The sequence below is a fragment of the Eleginops maclovinus genome, chromosome 2 (assembly GCF_036324505.1).
Source record: "Eleginops maclovinus isolate JMC-PN-2008 ecotype Puerto Natales chromosome 2, JC_Emac_rtc_rv5, whole genome shotgun sequence".
NCBI classification, from domain to species: Eukaryota; Metazoa; Chordata; class Actinopteri; order Perciformes; family Eleginopidae; genus Eleginops; species Eleginops maclovinus.
Window position 1 is genome coordinate 10,202,634 of NC_086350.1, and position 16,288 is coordinate 10,218,921.

Consider the following 16,288-nt stretch of genomic DNA (forward strand, 5'->3'; position numbering starts at 1 on the left):
CTAATAAAGAGGGTTTCATCCTCCGATTCTATCTATCCATGCCCACCTTATGCCTCACCTCACATGACTTCGTCCTCATATGTCCTCTTGTTTGTGGCTCTTTTTGTGCTCTCCTGCACAACATCTTTCTTTAACGATATGATTTATACAGTTGAGTATGCATATTGGTATTAGTAAAGGTAATAGCCTTTATAAACACAACATACACACAAACTCATCTTTATATACACACAAGCTCATATTTATATACAAATTTTTGCCAAACAATAGGATAGAATGGATGCTCAGTACAAATATGCAGAACATTTATAACAAATAAACATGTCGTCATAAGTATATTCACTATTTAGGCTTTTCTAGCGCCATGATCTTCATCCCAGTACTGACGTTTGAATACCAATTAAAGGACTATACATAATGTTCATCTTATTTTATGAATCCAGTGTCTTTGTAAACCACCAAATTGAACAATTATCACCCAAAAATATATAATATTTTTAGGAATTAGGAATGCTCAGATTTAAGTGCATTGTCAAGTTTTGATTCGAAGTATTTTTGTCAACTTTTTGTGTCACATTTATATAATTACATTGTGTAAGGTCATGTAATTGACAACATAAAGACGCAGGGTGTTACCTCTCATCCATTTTGAATATATTTGTGGATTGCGTTAAAGAAAACATAAAACATAAATACTGAAATAAATAACATTTGTCACATTGTTACATAAACCTGTACTAAAAAGAGTTTTTTTGGCTCCTTCTTGGTAAATAAGCAGCTCATGTAAATAAGCCTGAGGTGACTCAGTGGCGTCACTTAAACTAGTTTCTGATTGAAGGTTACAACTGAACCTGTTCTCCTTTAACCCGCTTATGGGTTAGGGTTAGGGTTAGGGTTAGGGTTACATTTAAGCAGCCAAGTAAGGGTAAAGGTAGCATTACCACATTGTGAGATAATCTGTTAAAAGCATAGTGCATTCAAATTGATACACCATGAAGAATTATGTTTTAGGATCACAATATACTTGGAAGTAGAAAATGTGAAATTGCTTATAAAGCACAATGGCCCATTATACATGTCTGTATATCACTTAATTAGATAGAACATTGCAATGATCCATCATGTCTAAGCATCATTCATTTTGACACTTTGGAGCTGATTTCAATTGATTAGTTTATGTTTTGTAGGAATAATCCGATTCTTCAAAGAACAAGTATCGTAAATTGACAAATAGATGCAGTGAAGCAAAACGTTCAATAGCATAAAAGTGGCAAAAAATGTACAGCACTTGAGTAAATGTACTGTTTGTTCCACCACAGCTTTAATGTTTGTGTATGTTGATAATGCTGAATCATTGCACAGGACACACAGAAAAGCAGTCACATAATGTGCTAAGAGACATCAAATAAGCAACTTCACATCCTGCAAACAAACAGAAACCCTGTGGCAACATTGTTATTATTACCCTTACTTCCTGTTATTCGTATCTTATTAGTCACTGTACATGTATGTCTTTCCCGTGGGTGTCTTCTGCTGTCTTGCATTATGTTTTATGTGCAGGGTGTCAGTGGAGCAGTGGAGCAACATTACCTTTTTCCATCAACAGATGGCAGCAAAGAACAAGTCATGATGAAAGAATTTATTTAGGTCTTGTTTTTCTTGAACTGGTGGCTTGATTCCTCTCAGTTTCCACATTTATATTTCCAAGAAGTCGATACAAAAACATTACTGGTTATAAATACGTTAAACACAGTTGTTAAAATCAAATTAACTGTACATACGGTTAATGTATGTAATTATACGTCAGGTTTATTAGGGGGACAACATTGAACGTTTTATTTATATCTGGTACTCATAGTCCCAATCTAATTCATCCTCCCAGGTTATTTTTACTAGCCAGCTGTGTCTCACATTTAAATAGTATACTGTGATAAGCAAAGACAAATCTTAGAAGATTGTGTTTTTGCATTTCCTCACCAAAAGACTGATCACACTATCAGTCGATAGAAACATACTGGCAGATGTTTTGATTTATACCCGTGCTAGTAAACAGCCGGTTTATGTATACAGTCTACGGTTTATTTGTTGATGTGATATCATCCAGGCTGTTTACCCGTCATTGTCACTATCTGATCAAATAGCTTCCTGCAGCAGCGCCCCTGCAGGCTGATAGCGGATCTGCAGCGCACAGACCAGAGTCAAGTTACAGAAACACACGCAAGAAAAACTAACATACATTTCAGGATTTTAAAACGACAGCACAATACTCTTAAAAACAAGACTGCACCTATTCAACAATACATTCTAATTGTATACCAGTTCATAGGAGTGGTGATAGGCCTTCCAATAGCCTCCCAATGAACATTGAACAAAAGGCTTTTCAAACAAATATTTTTCTTTGGTTGAAATTCTTTTATTTTTGTTATGGGTTAAATCTGAAATGTATTTTTTCTATAAATTGATTGATAGCTTTCTGTGCAAAAATATCATTCATTGCCGTATAAATTTCCAGACTCATAACATTGAATTAATTGTTCAATCCAAACCACAGAGAATGTTTTTATTTAAAATATGTACCCAGGATTTAACTGTTAATTGTGACTAAATTGATTGCATTACATCAAAAGTAATTGCTGTCAATCAACACAATCAATCACTCAATTAATTATCAGCTCAAACTGTGTGTGATTTCTAGGTTCAAAACATAGTTTGGACTAATTCAAATAAAACCCTTTAAATATATATTCTTAATGTGCCATATGAGTATGATGTTGAGCTGTGGAGCATAGTAGCATGATAACAGATACATGATCATGGCAAATGTTATGCTTTTATGTCGAAGGCCATATCCCCAGGTACTTCCGGTCTCCTCCGTGCTGCCTGTGTGTGACTTGACGCAGCTCGTCTGTAGCTGCTGCTGGCTGCTGCAGGCGTGCTATTTGCGGCAGCGGAGAGAGACCTCTGCGAAATGCCTTTTGTATTCCCGGGTGCTTTTTTTGGTTTTAATTTTGTGTTTCTTGAGGGCGAGATCCCAGTCTTTGTAGCCATGCTGTGCGGTGGATTCAGCGGGCTGTCCTAGCTGCCTGAGCCGCTCCAGCAGCGGTGGGTCCGGTGCAGCACAGCCGGGGATGAGGCCTACTTGTTAAAGCTCCCGCACCAACCCCTCCGTCGCGATGGCTGATGATCAACAACAACCTGGTCTGAAGCCTGCCTCGGGATTAGGCTCTCTTCCAGCGCTGGTGCCAGGACTCCAGGGGTCCGAGGCTAACGCGTTACAGTTCAAAATAAAGAATTCAATTTGGTAAGGATGCATTTTATCCTCATGCAGCCACACTGTCCTTTTTTCGCTAGCAGTAGCCTCATAATTAGCGTATCTAGCTGTGGAGAGGCAGGGAGGCTGTGCTGCACAAAGCGGCTGCAAAAAACACCAGTGCTCCCGTGCTAACCCGAGAAATTTAACGGGAAATACGACAACAGCGAGGGAAGATGCACTTATGCAAACTCTTTATGCATTAATAAAATGTTACCCCAGGTGTATTTGCAGCAGTAGTAGCAATAATCATTAGCATCGAGCCATAGGAGGCCATGTGATGGATGACACCAAGGTGGTGCTGATGCTCAGGATGACAGGTGTCAAACCAGAGGCAGCCTCACACTCTTTTATTGCTGCTAATAACAATACAACACACTGTGCTGGTAATATAAATAGTGCAGTTTTTACATGTTTAGGTTTTACAGCCGCTATGGATTGATTTACACCTCGTTTTCTTCCGTTTTATTTTCCATCATCATGCAGTAAATTGTGATTTAAATCACTTGTCATTTTATTATTTATATCTACTCAGGTGTTATAACGTTTTGTTCTGTGGCTTTGGGAAGAATTCAAACCTCATTCACATTTGCCTACTTTATAGATGTCATTTAAAAATGATTACATGTTATAACAAATTAAGACGCATTGTACTTAACTGGATCCTTTAATGTTGGTGATTTATAGGAAAGACGAGGACATTTTAAAAACGAGTTATATTGCTGTTATAATCTTACCTTTTTAATGTACTTACACATTAACCCATTACGACAAAGTGAAAACATGCCTTTAGAGTTGTTTTATTCAGAGTATTTGCAATGCTTTTTTGCTACACCTACTTTGACTTTGGACGAGATACCTCTAAGGATGTGTCTGAAATGGCTTTTCCCCTATTTTAAACTCCCATAACAGATATAGTGCACAGTATTGCTGTTCAGTTCACAAAACATTTAATATAGTCCATATTTTAATTGTATATATATGTAATATGCTTAATAATGACCTTTAAATCACAAAAGCTCCTCTTTTTTTTTTTACAGAAGTCAAAACGTAATAATGAAAACAATAATGGCTGAGTTTAGTTTAGCTTCAGGGTCCTGGTATTGAGCATGCTGGCTCATGGTCACACTGTCACAGCTTACCACAATTCCTTAATAGAGCACCTGGGCTTTTACTACCATAGCAAGTCCTAATGTGTAATGTGGACAAAAAAAACTACTGACCAAAACCATTTAACTGCATTTCAAAGATGCAGAAATTAAAATGGTGCGACACTACACCTGCCAAAATTAGGAAAAAGGACAACAATTTACAAGTGTAAAAAGTCTCAGTGTAGTGCTCACTCTATGATAAACCTTTGGTGTATCCATTGGTGGTAGTAGATGTGGATGAAACCTAGAACTTAATTGCCTTTTTCCTGTGATAAATTGAAACGACATAATGGAAAGGCACACACGTGTATATAATGAGGCAAGGTAAAAAAAAATCTCAGGGCATCACCGGCTAATATCACTTATTATAATAAAGCAGAGTGATGTTAGCACCATTATGGTGTTGCAGTGCTTCTTTGCTAAAGCAACTTGACAAAGAGTAGAGCAGAAAGAAAGCAGATAAATACAAAAAGGACCTTGATGTAAACCTTTTCCAGAGTGCACACAAATACAGTGTGGGTGCTAAGTTGAAGGTTTACAGACAGCAACCCAAAACAGACGGCCAAAGTGGCTTTGGGAAACGTTTCTAAATGTCCTTGAATGGCCCAGTTGAAGCCTAATAAACATCTGTGGAGAAACCTGCAGATGGCAGTTCTCACACCTCCCATTGAGAAACTACCAGAAAGAAGAGTTGAAGCTATAGATTTTACCCAAGTTGATTCTTTTAAGGGTCTGAATTATTATACAAATTAGAGATTTATATTTTAGATAAATATGCATGACACTCTGATAGGTGTTTCCACTGTTTTGATATGCCATGTATAGTTGTCTTTATTTCAATTTCTTTGCAGCATGGTGATGCAGCACTTTTTAGAGTTGTGTATTCAATTTAGCGTATTTATTATGTATTCAAAAACTACAGAGTTTGATGGAAACTTTTCAAAACTCAAAACTTTACATGTATCAATGTTATTTAAATCCAGGTCATATTTATTCACATTTCTGTCTTTTGCTCTCTTTTTTTATTATAGCAAATCTGTACAATCAAAAGTGGACGGCATATTGGTGAGTATGCACAACATTAATAAATTAACTGACAAATGGAAATACTTGACTGTAAAGCAAGTATTATGTATTGAAAAACATAGACATGATTTTCTTTCATATTTGTTGATGTTTAGCCTTCAAAAAACATCCTTGTGCTGTATGGTCTAAAAGAAAAGTGCCTGCTGCACAAAAAGTCAAGCCAAGCAATCAAACTGCACCATAAATAACAGCTGTCCAGAAAAATTTCTCAGCTGATAACGTAAAAAACAAAACAAGGACAGACATTCGTAGCCTATTTAAAAAATAAAGAAAAAAACTTCAATGTCCGTTTCAAATGTTAAAAAAAAAACAGATATTGGGAACAGTGTGGATCAAACGAGCCTAGGATCAATTCAAACCACACCAAGGGAAACGATTCAAATGAAAATGTACATATACCACGTGTATATTGTAATGGAACCTGCAAGAAACGCATAGTGCTTGCACCCTATAGCCGTTGTGTGGCTCCCTAAACTGTGTCATGTGATTTTGTAAATGAACATCTGATTATGTAAACCAAACCTCTGAGGTAGCCTTGGTTACCCTTTTTATACGTTTCTGACGCCAGGTCATTTTAGAAAATCCAAGAAAACATTTAAGGGCATAGTGCTAAAAGACCCAACAGTTGAGGAGCACTAATTCACTCTATGCTTGTAGCAATGGGATGTAGTAACTAGCGTTTCCATTCACTGCTCATTGGCTGACGGCTCTCACCTCATTCATTCAAGTGTTGGTTCCCATAGCAACAAAGAGGCAAATAGAAAAGGAAAGAGGTAAGATGAGTCCATTCTTAGAAACTAATTGAAAAGCAATTTTCAATTGGGGGTAATCAATAGTAGGAAGGTTGAGTCTAACTCTCTAACCCTTTGTAGCATTTAAAAATAGGCGCTAGATTCAAGATTCAAGGCTTTATTGTCATGTGCACAATATGGCAATGAAATGTCCCTGGCTCCTCCAACAATGCAATATGAATATATATATAGGAAATAAAAAACCCCAAAATAGTGAAAGAAACAGCAGAATAGAAATAAAATAGTGCAAGAAAAGGGTTGCCAGATATGCAAGTAAACTAAAACTATAACAAAAATAGTTCAAAGCTCATTTCCATCTGCAGTCCATGGGCAGGTACTCGCATAACAATCAGCAAACATTAAACATTTCTTAGTCTAGTTCACTTCAAATCAAAACACAGATGTATGAAGTATAAATAGGAGCATATTTAATACAATTATAACGTTACAATTAATTTAAACTAATGTCTAACATCAGCAGCTGTGAATAGGTTTCAATTAAAAATATTCGATGAAATGTTTTGGATCAATGTCCCCTTCTTTCTTTATTCTCTATCCATATAACTCTTGTTAACATTCATTTATAGAATCTGTTTGGGAAACAATTTTTACTTAGTTTTATATGAATAAGCGTTTTTCCTTCTGTGATCATTTTATTTTTTACAGCAAGATGTTGAGAAGTTTACAGACATCGAAAAACTCTACCTCTACCTGAAGTTGCCTTCTGGTCCCAGCAGTGGCAATGATAAAAGGTATGGCACAGAAACACACATGCTTTACTTTGCTAGTTTTTCACTTTACTCTTTTTTAAATTTTGTCTCACACACATAAGGCTGCTTTGTTATGGCTCTCATTACATTATTGGCACTGTTGTCTCATTGCTTGTCACTATCTACTGGCTGGGAAAAATGGAATATTTTTGACATTTTTGGGGGGTTTTCTGTAATTGGTGAGGTTTTTTTGTACAAAATTATTCATTTTTCAGCTGTATGATTGATTATCATGATGAAGCAATCCAGTGATCTCTGTAGACTTTTGCTATACCTAGCTGTCTGTGTTTCATTTGTTTCCCCATATCTATTCATCACCCCAACCCCCAAATTCTGCCCATTTGGACTGAGAATGAGAGGGGGTCCTCCACTCCTGGATTATGGTATTAAAGTTTCTGTATTAACAAGAAATGATGCGTACACATGGAGGACACTGCCTCACTGGATCTATTTTTCTTTCTGTAACAATTTCAGTGATCAGAGTTCCATGTCGTCAAGCCGTACTCAACAGATGTATGCGTTCAACTGGATTCGGAATCACCTAGAAGAGCACCCGGAGACTTCCCTCCCAAAGCAAGAGGTGTATGATGAATACAAGTGAGTGTGTGGCCTCACTGCGGGATTAGGGAAACAGAAGAAGGACTAAAATCAGTATGTATTTCACTTTTAATCTCATGGAGGATTCTCATCTCTTGCAGGAGCTATTGTGACAATCTCGGCTACAATCCACTGAGTGCAGCAGACTTTGGAAAGATCATGAAGAATGTCTTTCCTAACATGAAGGCACGCCGACTGGGCATGAGGGGCAAATCCAAATATCCTTTAATTCAGATGAACCTGTATACAAAGTCTTCTTCTTTTCTGTGCATCACTTTATTCTGCCTTCATATTCTTCAAATTGTGAGAATGTTAATTGATGCTGTTTGTTTGATGTGGGCATGTAGGGGTGGCAATATTCAAAAGGGAAGATAAGTTTTGGTTATTTTTAAGTTTTAAGTTAAAGAAAATACAGCTTTAAACTATCCACCACCATTACATTTGAGGAATTCAATCAAGTTATTAATCTTGGGCCCTTTTAACTTCGCGTTCATGAAATTAAATGTTTCTTTTTCATTTTATGACGTTTCACCTTAACTCCTTTTCACATACTGTTATAGCGGGTTAAGGAAGAAAGCTTTTGTTCACATGCCCTCCTTACCCAACCTGGATCTCCAGAAATCTGGTGATGGGGTAAGTAACCCTGCAAACTGCAACTACAGTTAAACCTAGTTTGACTTTTAAAATGGCCTGATGCTCATCCACTTGCTGCTCTCCTAGTGTGAGCTTATGGAGCCGTCGGGACAGTCCCCAAGCGCTGAGGATGAAATGAGGTCTGCAGCCTGCGGACTGGTGTGTGAGTGGGCCCAAAAGGTCCTGAGTCGTCAGTTTGACCACGTGGAGGACCTGGCCCGCTTCCTGCTCAATAGCCACTACATTGGTACTAAGTCCATGGCTGCACTCACTGTTATGACTGGAACTCCCACAGGTAACACGTCCTCTGATCTGCTTGTATTGGGACTGTATCGTTTGTGTGCACTGTACAGCATTTGTTGTTAACAATTTAAATCCAAACTGAAAATTCTGTCACACTTCAAGTGCTTATCAATATAAATAAAGAATATAAACATGGATAGGAGGATATAATGAAAGGAGTTCTAGTTTTCAATTTGAAACCTTTTTGCAAGTTTTGAAACACTTGCTGCATAGTACTTGAGTTGATTATAAGGTATTTGGCAATGCAACTCTACTGTTTTTAAACTCTTATGTGTGTTTTGCTCAGAATGACACTATTTTGTTTTGTTCTACTCTTGACAGGAATGAAGACGCCAACTCCATCCTCTGCGTTTGTGCCAACAGCTGAGACAAACTCTTTCCAGCCCCAGGTGAAGACCCTGCCCTCTCCCTCTGTTGATGCAAAGCAGCAACTGCAGCGCAAGATCCAGAAGAAGCAGCAGGAGCAGAAGCTCCACTCACCTCTGCCTAGCGAGGCCCAGATGAAGAGGACGGAAGCCAGCACCCCAGGCCCCACAATCCCCTGTGGCAGCCCCGCACTGCTGTCCCCTCAGCCCACCATCGGCATCGTGGTAGCAGCTGTCCCCAGCCCAGTCACGGTATGTGGCTTACATTTCTACCCACTATTTATGATCAGACATGTTATTGACAAATGTTCCTAACTATGTATTCTCATCTTTCTTCTCCCAGGTACAGAGGGGCAGGCAGTTGATGACCTCCCCCAGCCCTGTCGGGACAGCAGAGGGGAAAGTGTTGCCTGTGAACTTCCAAGTTGTCACTCAGTCTCTTAAACAGTCCCCAAAACATCCCCAGAACATCTCCGCCAGTCCTGTGGGAGACCGGCTGGCACGACACGGCACACGGTACGCACAAATCCTGCCCAAGCCCTCTGCCACCAGTGCCATCACCCTGCGCTCACCCCCCACCCTGCTAATCACCAACAGCCCCATAAAAACTGTGATGCCAACACCTCACGTCAGCTCCGTGAACGTGGTTAAGATGACGGCCATCGCTCTGGCTCCCAGCAGCAGCAGCAGCACAACAGTGCGTCCTGCCTCGGCGGGTGTGAATACAATCGCTGCTTTGGACGACTCCCAGCATTTCCACGCAATCTCAACTGCCTCTCAGTCTCCTGCATTCAGACCCAATGCCGTAGTCGCCACCGCAATCCTCTCCACTGACACCAAAGTGACGTCTGAAGCTGGAAATGACAATAACCCCGCACATGGCACAGAGAAAACCGCTTCTGGGGCCAAAGAGGAGAGAATGGCTAAGTTCAGGGCTGCCAGTGAGCCGAGCTTCCTGATAAAGTGTTCTCCAGGACCAGACAAAGGGGTAAGGGTAAAAAGTGACCACACATCCACTTTCATCTCGGTAGCTGCAGCTGGGACTCAGGACAGCAATAACAGTAACTGCCATGACAGTACTTTGTACCTGACTGTTGATAATCACAACTCCATTGGCTCTTCCGCTGTTACCCCCACGACAAAGGACCCCTGCCTAGATGCTAAGAGCCCCAGGAAGCGCACAGGCCCGGGCGGGGAGTCCCATGTGATTCCTGTTAAGAGGGTGTTTATCTCCCAGCAGCCACTCAGTATAATTGACAATCCCAGACATGGAGTCTGTGCTTCATTGAAGAGGATCCCCAGACCAGGAACTCCTGCCAGACCAGAGAGTGCCCCCTGCAAAGTGACTGTGAAACACACCTCTATCGGGCCCACACAGATCCTCGCACTCTCCGACTCGCCCATCACACGCACGGAGGGCTCCCAGACTGTTGTCAAACCCCAGGCCTTGGTGTTCAAACGCGAAGAGCATTCTCTCAGCGCCAACCCCAGCACGTCAGATCAGGCTTTGCTACGGCAGATCACTGGGGACCCTCACGCCATAGCAGCCAACTCAGGAGCACACGAAGCCTCTGTGATGAGCGACCTAAAGAGCACAATATGGGAGGAGGGACAGCTTGACGAGCTCCGGAAGCAGGCGTTTGCGCCGCAGATGCCAGCTGAACACAAACAAGCCCCCACTGACCAACTTTCCCTTATAGCTCAGCCCTCCGAGGCCTCGAGTCAGCTCTCACTGACGCAGGAGATGGTCGACTTTGCAGGTTCTCAGCCCAACATGGACTACTTCCCGTTCAATGATGATGACATGACCCAGGACAGCATCGTGGAGGAACTGGTCCAAATGGAGGAGCAGATGAAGCTGAAGGGTCTGTTTAGCAGCTGCGTTGACGTGTCTTTACAAAGCCAGTCGGCCAGCAGTCAAGGCTCCATGCTAAATGCTAACCAGGCCGGCTCTACTTTCTTCCACTCGGTTCACAGCAGCACCACCCCTGTCCAAACTCCCACTCCAACACCGACTCCAACTCCCACACCCACCCCCACCTCAGAAATGACGCTTGGGCACAGTATGACGCGAGAGAGCCCCTGCTCCCGCATGGCTCCCATCACCCCGGTGGATGGAGCCATGGGTCGCCACACCCCCATCAGCACACCGCTGTCTAACTGCAGCAGCAGCGTCCCACCGAGCCCCGTGGAGTGCAGGAACCCTTTTGCATTCACTCCTATTAACTCAAGCATCACAGGTTACCACGACGCCAGTATTGTCTCCAGCAGCCCTGTAAAGCCCATGCAGAGACCGATGGCTACCCACCCTGACAAAGCCAAACTGGAGTGGATCAACAACCGCTACAACAGCAACTCCACAGGTCCTTTGCCCAACCATAGCATTGGCATTCTGCCCAGCTACCAAGACCTCGTAGATGACCAGTTTCGTAAGCCGCATGCCTTTGCAATTCCCGGTCAGTCATTTCAGGCTCAGACGAGACAGGATGCTTCTCACTTTGGCCGTTTGACTCCTATTTCCCCGGTACAGCAGCAGCAGCAGCAGCAGCAGCTAACAGGTGTCACTACTCCCACCAAACAGGAGAGTTTTGCTGTGCCTGCACCGTTAGACAACAAAGCATCAACCTCATCCGCATCCAGTACTTTCCGTTGCCGCAGTGTCAGTCCTGCAGTGCGCCAGAGAAACTCTAGTGGCAACACGGGGCCTCAGACCTGCACCACAAATACAACCACCACCACCCAAACTGTGGTGTCACCCTTTAACTCCCCCATCACCTCCGAGGTGCTCAACATACTGTCCAACAGCCAGACGGTCGGCTCTGTTCACAGCATGGTCCAGCGTAGCCGATCTGTGCCCCTGAACATCATGATGCAGAGTGAGATGATGCCTGTTCAGGGGCAGAGTAACACCGCCAAAATCACCAATGTTCTCCTCAGCAAGATGGAAGCTGATGGGGATGATTCGGTCCGCGGCCTGGGTATAAACAACCTCCCCTCTAACTACACGGCCCGTATGAACCTCACACAGATCCTGGAGACCACTCCTGGCTTCTCTGGAGGGACGTCACACCAGACTCAGCTGCCTGTTAGCTCCAGCCCTGCTGCCTTTGAGATGCAGCAGCATGGCTACCTCAACACCGGCAGTGGAGAACAGGTGAGTTTCTCCAGTGGGGACAGCCAAGCACAAGCGGGTCCTGGTGAGCAAGACCAGCAGCAGCAGCAGCAACTCCAGGAGAATCCCGTGCAGACACAATCACAGCTCCTCCTCCAGAGCACACAGCAGCAGGAGGCGGAAGACGAGCAACAACAGCTGGATTTCAACAACACTGTCAAGGATTTGTTGGGGGACGATGGCCTCAACCCCAGTTCCCAGTTGGTGGGTCAGGTAGCTTCCGAGCTCAACGCTGTGGCGTCTGACTTCTCAAGCGACATGAGACTGACCTCAGATCTGTCCAGTAGCATCACTGACCTTAACACGTTGGACACCAACCTGCTGTTTGATCCCAATCAACAGCAGGAACAATATGAAGACTCAACACTGGAAGAACTGAAAAACGACCCGCTTTTTCAGCAGATATGCAGTGATACTGTGAACTCTGGTTTTGACTGGCTAGAAAGCAAAGACCAGCCAACTACAGTAGAGATGCTGGGCTAATGTTATCTTTTAATCTGTATTATTTCTGTTTTCTGTTGTCTGTTTGGTGCGTGTGTATTTTATCTGTTCAAATTATAGTTTGATGGGATTTGTCTGGACTTTGCCATCCGTTCTGTTCAAAGTGCCAGGCTTACCAGAAAATCTCTCCTACTGACCTTTGGTTACTTCTCTCCTTTTTCATTTGTCATCCAGAGTTTCAGTACTTTTCTCTCTCTCATCTGAAATTAGAAATCTAAGCATTTCAAGTAAGAAGTGCGAGTAATTGGTGGCAGCGTGCACTTACAAAGAGCAGGTTTGTATGGTATGGATATTAAGAGAAGCATAATCTTCCATGTTACAACCAATCAATAATGCAATATTTGTATTTAACGGACACGTAATGAAAGAAAAAGATGGGTATGGAATTTGGCACAAAAGACCAAAAAAACCTATGCTGTTTATATTATTTTCAGTGTGTGCAGTTTAAGTTCAACCAAATGGAAACAATATTGGGATTGAAGTATATGCACATAATAGTTGTAGTACATTTGCCTGCCATATCGGAATTAAAAAAGGGTAGCGTCTCATGCTGCCAGGTGCTGAATTTATGACATAATCTTTATACTTTATCATCTACCAAATCAGTGGAAAGCTGATTCACATCTGAGCATTGTCCGTGCGTGAAATTTTCTTAAAGCCTATACTTCTTGTACTGTTTAATGTCTTATAAAGGGAGTAGATGAATCATTAGGGAGAAGATGGGAATTCAGGCCACTTTGTGGACGATACATCTAAAGGACTCAACAACAGGCTGCCTTATTCCCAAAGTCCAAGGCCTTATGCCATCTGTAGAGAGACTGTAAATATTATAATGTTAAGAATATTCTGAACCATCCAGAGCTTCATCATATCAAGGCAGCTGTACTATTTCTTATTGTTTTTTTGTTTTGCAGTGTTACAATATAGATGCGTATTGTATAGGCTAACGACTACACTGTGTGTGCCCTTATTATTAATGGATTTAGAGGAATTTTATATGCTGTCCATCAATCATGGCAGGCACACTTTCAGTCATGAGACTTTTTTTGGCATGCTATACTCCCAGCTTGGATACGAATATCAATGGTATGGAGAAGGCTTAGTTACGTAGAAAGCTAGAGGCTGACATTTATGTTTTGATGTCATCTTGGGATCAAGAGGAAATGAAATTATGTTTTGTGGAGAATCCAGCCTTATTTCCATACCAAAGATGATCCATTTGAATAACATATGAGATTATGACACATAGCGACACTCCTAGGAAACATCACCAACAGTGAGAAACGGGGCGCCTCGGAGATATAAGAGTTTTATTGCATTTGAGGGAAAGGGTTAAGTTGCGTAAATCTTATGTACAGTATGTAAATTTGTGAAATGGTCATTGTCCTATGTTTTATAGGTAACCATGGACCTGAAAGCATGTTGAAACCATCACTGCTAGCCAGGTAGGCTCTGTGATACAGTAGGATGCTTGCTTGAGTTTTTGGCTATTGTCAATGTTGTATAAGTCATGTTTAAGCTCCATCTGTAAATAAAATAGATACATAGAGATTTGATGTATCAAGACACTATATTATGGCCATTATTCAAGCCAAGTATGTGCCATTCAAAAGAAAAAAAAGCTTAACAGATCTATAGTCGGCAAGATACTGTATGTTGTGTGTTACATTTCTGGCTCAATGTGTCGTAAAGTAATGCTGTCTGGTCTCGCTTGCTGATTTTCTTTTACTTTACTTTCTATTCAAAGATAATAGGTCTCTGCAATTGCAGAAGTGATGTGTGCTTTGAGCAGGATTAATAGCATGGTATATTGAGAAATAAAGTTGTGATACTGTTAGCTGGTTGCAAACATCTCTGTGACAGACATTGTGCTCAAAGCCTTTCAGCAGACACTGGAAAAAAAATTGATAACTCATGTTTCAACAAACTTTGGAGGTTCACATTATTGCACTAAATTTGTATGACACACGGCTTTGCCACATCTTTATGGACAAATGTAATGATGGGTGCCCACAAAAAAGAAACAAATATTTTTTATGACGATGAGTAGGGAAATTAACTGTCGGAAAATGACTAATTGTCTTGTAGCAAAATGTGCATTAATCTCAGTGAGATACACATTTCTTACTCATTCTCATACATGAGAATAAAAAGCATTGAGGGAAAAAAAATGTTAAAAACCTTTTAAAACCTACATGCTCATTATGTTGATAAATGATTGTACGCACGCATGTGTGATGACTTCTGTTGTACTTTGTATTCTTGGTAACCACTGTCTTCTGTGATTTGGGCAGGTTCTGTTAACCAGACTGGCAGTGCTAGTTTCATGAGTTACATTACTTTTGTTGTGTGCTGTTTACTAAGTTAATGTTGTTCTACATGTTATGTTGATGACTGTTTTCTGTTGATTTTACATATTCCTATTTTGCTAAATGCATTTGTGAAGAAACTTTTAATTCTTTCTTTAAGAATAAGGCACTGATAATTGAATTTGAATGAAGGAAATGCACCTCTTTATGAGTACAGGATCTCCATCAAGCAGTGACTGATTCTTTACCTTTGACTGACCCAGAACCAACTCTGTTTGACTATCTTGTCCATTTCTACCGGTAGTAAAAAAAAAAACCCTCCTCTGTGGTGTTGTCTGGTGTACTGCTTAATGTACAGTAGCTTGTTAATATTGCAAACGCGTTGTTTCTTTTTTCAATGGAAAGTACTCACTGGTGAGATTTTTAAAGTGGTTTTAAAAGCCAATAAACTTTTTTAAAGAATCTTCTTTGTGTTCATGTGCTAATGACTTTGTATTTTATTGCAGTAAATAAAACTATGCTTCAGAGCATGAAGTAACTTAGTAGTTGTGGTATTTAACAAATATTCATAACTATTATTTAAATTCTACAGCGTCATTGCCGGTAATGTTATAATGGTTATGAAATATTCCAGATTTAAGGAAAGTCCAGTATCTGTCCCTCATACAAACACTGCAGGATAAAAACAAAGTTCTGATAGGTCTGACGTCAGCCTGTGACATTATGGCATGGATTTTTGTCAAACTAATACTGATGTCGATTTGTTTTTGGGTAAACATCACACTTTTAATATTTTATTAGTCGATTCTATGCAAACCTTTTCATCTCCCCCTCGAGATGAAGTCAGAGGTCATCTGCTCTTCAGGTGACCTCAGAGGTCAGTGGGGGGTGGCCTCTCCTAGAGACACGCTTCAGCCAATCAGAGTCCAGTTCGTTGGTCCTCTGCTCAGCTTTCCCAGGGCCTCATGATATTCATAACATGTTAATGACCTCAACCCTATTGATCATGGCCAAACAGCCTGACCTTAAGCCATGTGAAGCCCAGCGGTAAGTACACAACACAACATCTGTGAGTCGACAGATTTAGCAGTACGGGATCATGTTTCCTGTTTGTATGCAACCTATCAATACAGAGAACGCAAAGATATAGATAAAGTGAAGCAGCAATACAGATAACTCGTGTTTTGCTTATGTTAGCCACCTACATTTTTAAACATCCCTTCTAAAATCATTAGAGTGAGGAAGACATATTTTTTGTGTCCAAAGAAACTAAATATATGCTTTTTACATCTTTGCCTAC

General features: G+C 41.1%; 1 protein-coding gene across 1 annotated transcript; it reads left to right on the plus strand.

Annotated features, from left to right (window-relative positions):
- Positions 1-2,906: 2,906 nt before the first annotated feature.
- LOC134877054 (DNA-binding protein RFX7) lies at positions 2,907-15,450 on the plus strand. Its single transcript, XM_063902414.1, has 10 exons — positions 2,907-3,301; positions 5,493-5,526; positions 7,005-7,089; positions 7,452-7,491; positions 7,583-7,705; positions 7,807-7,923; positions 8,254-8,338; positions 8,426-8,633; positions 8,963-9,258; positions 9,350-15,450. The coding sequence occupies exons 1-10, from the start codon at positions 3,174-3,176 to the stop codon at positions 12,659-12,661; spliced, it is 4,428 nt and encodes a 1,475-aa protein (XP_063758484.1). The 5' UTR covers positions 2,907-3,173; the 3' UTR covers positions 12,662-15,450.
- Positions 15,451-16,288: the final 838 nt, after the last annotated feature.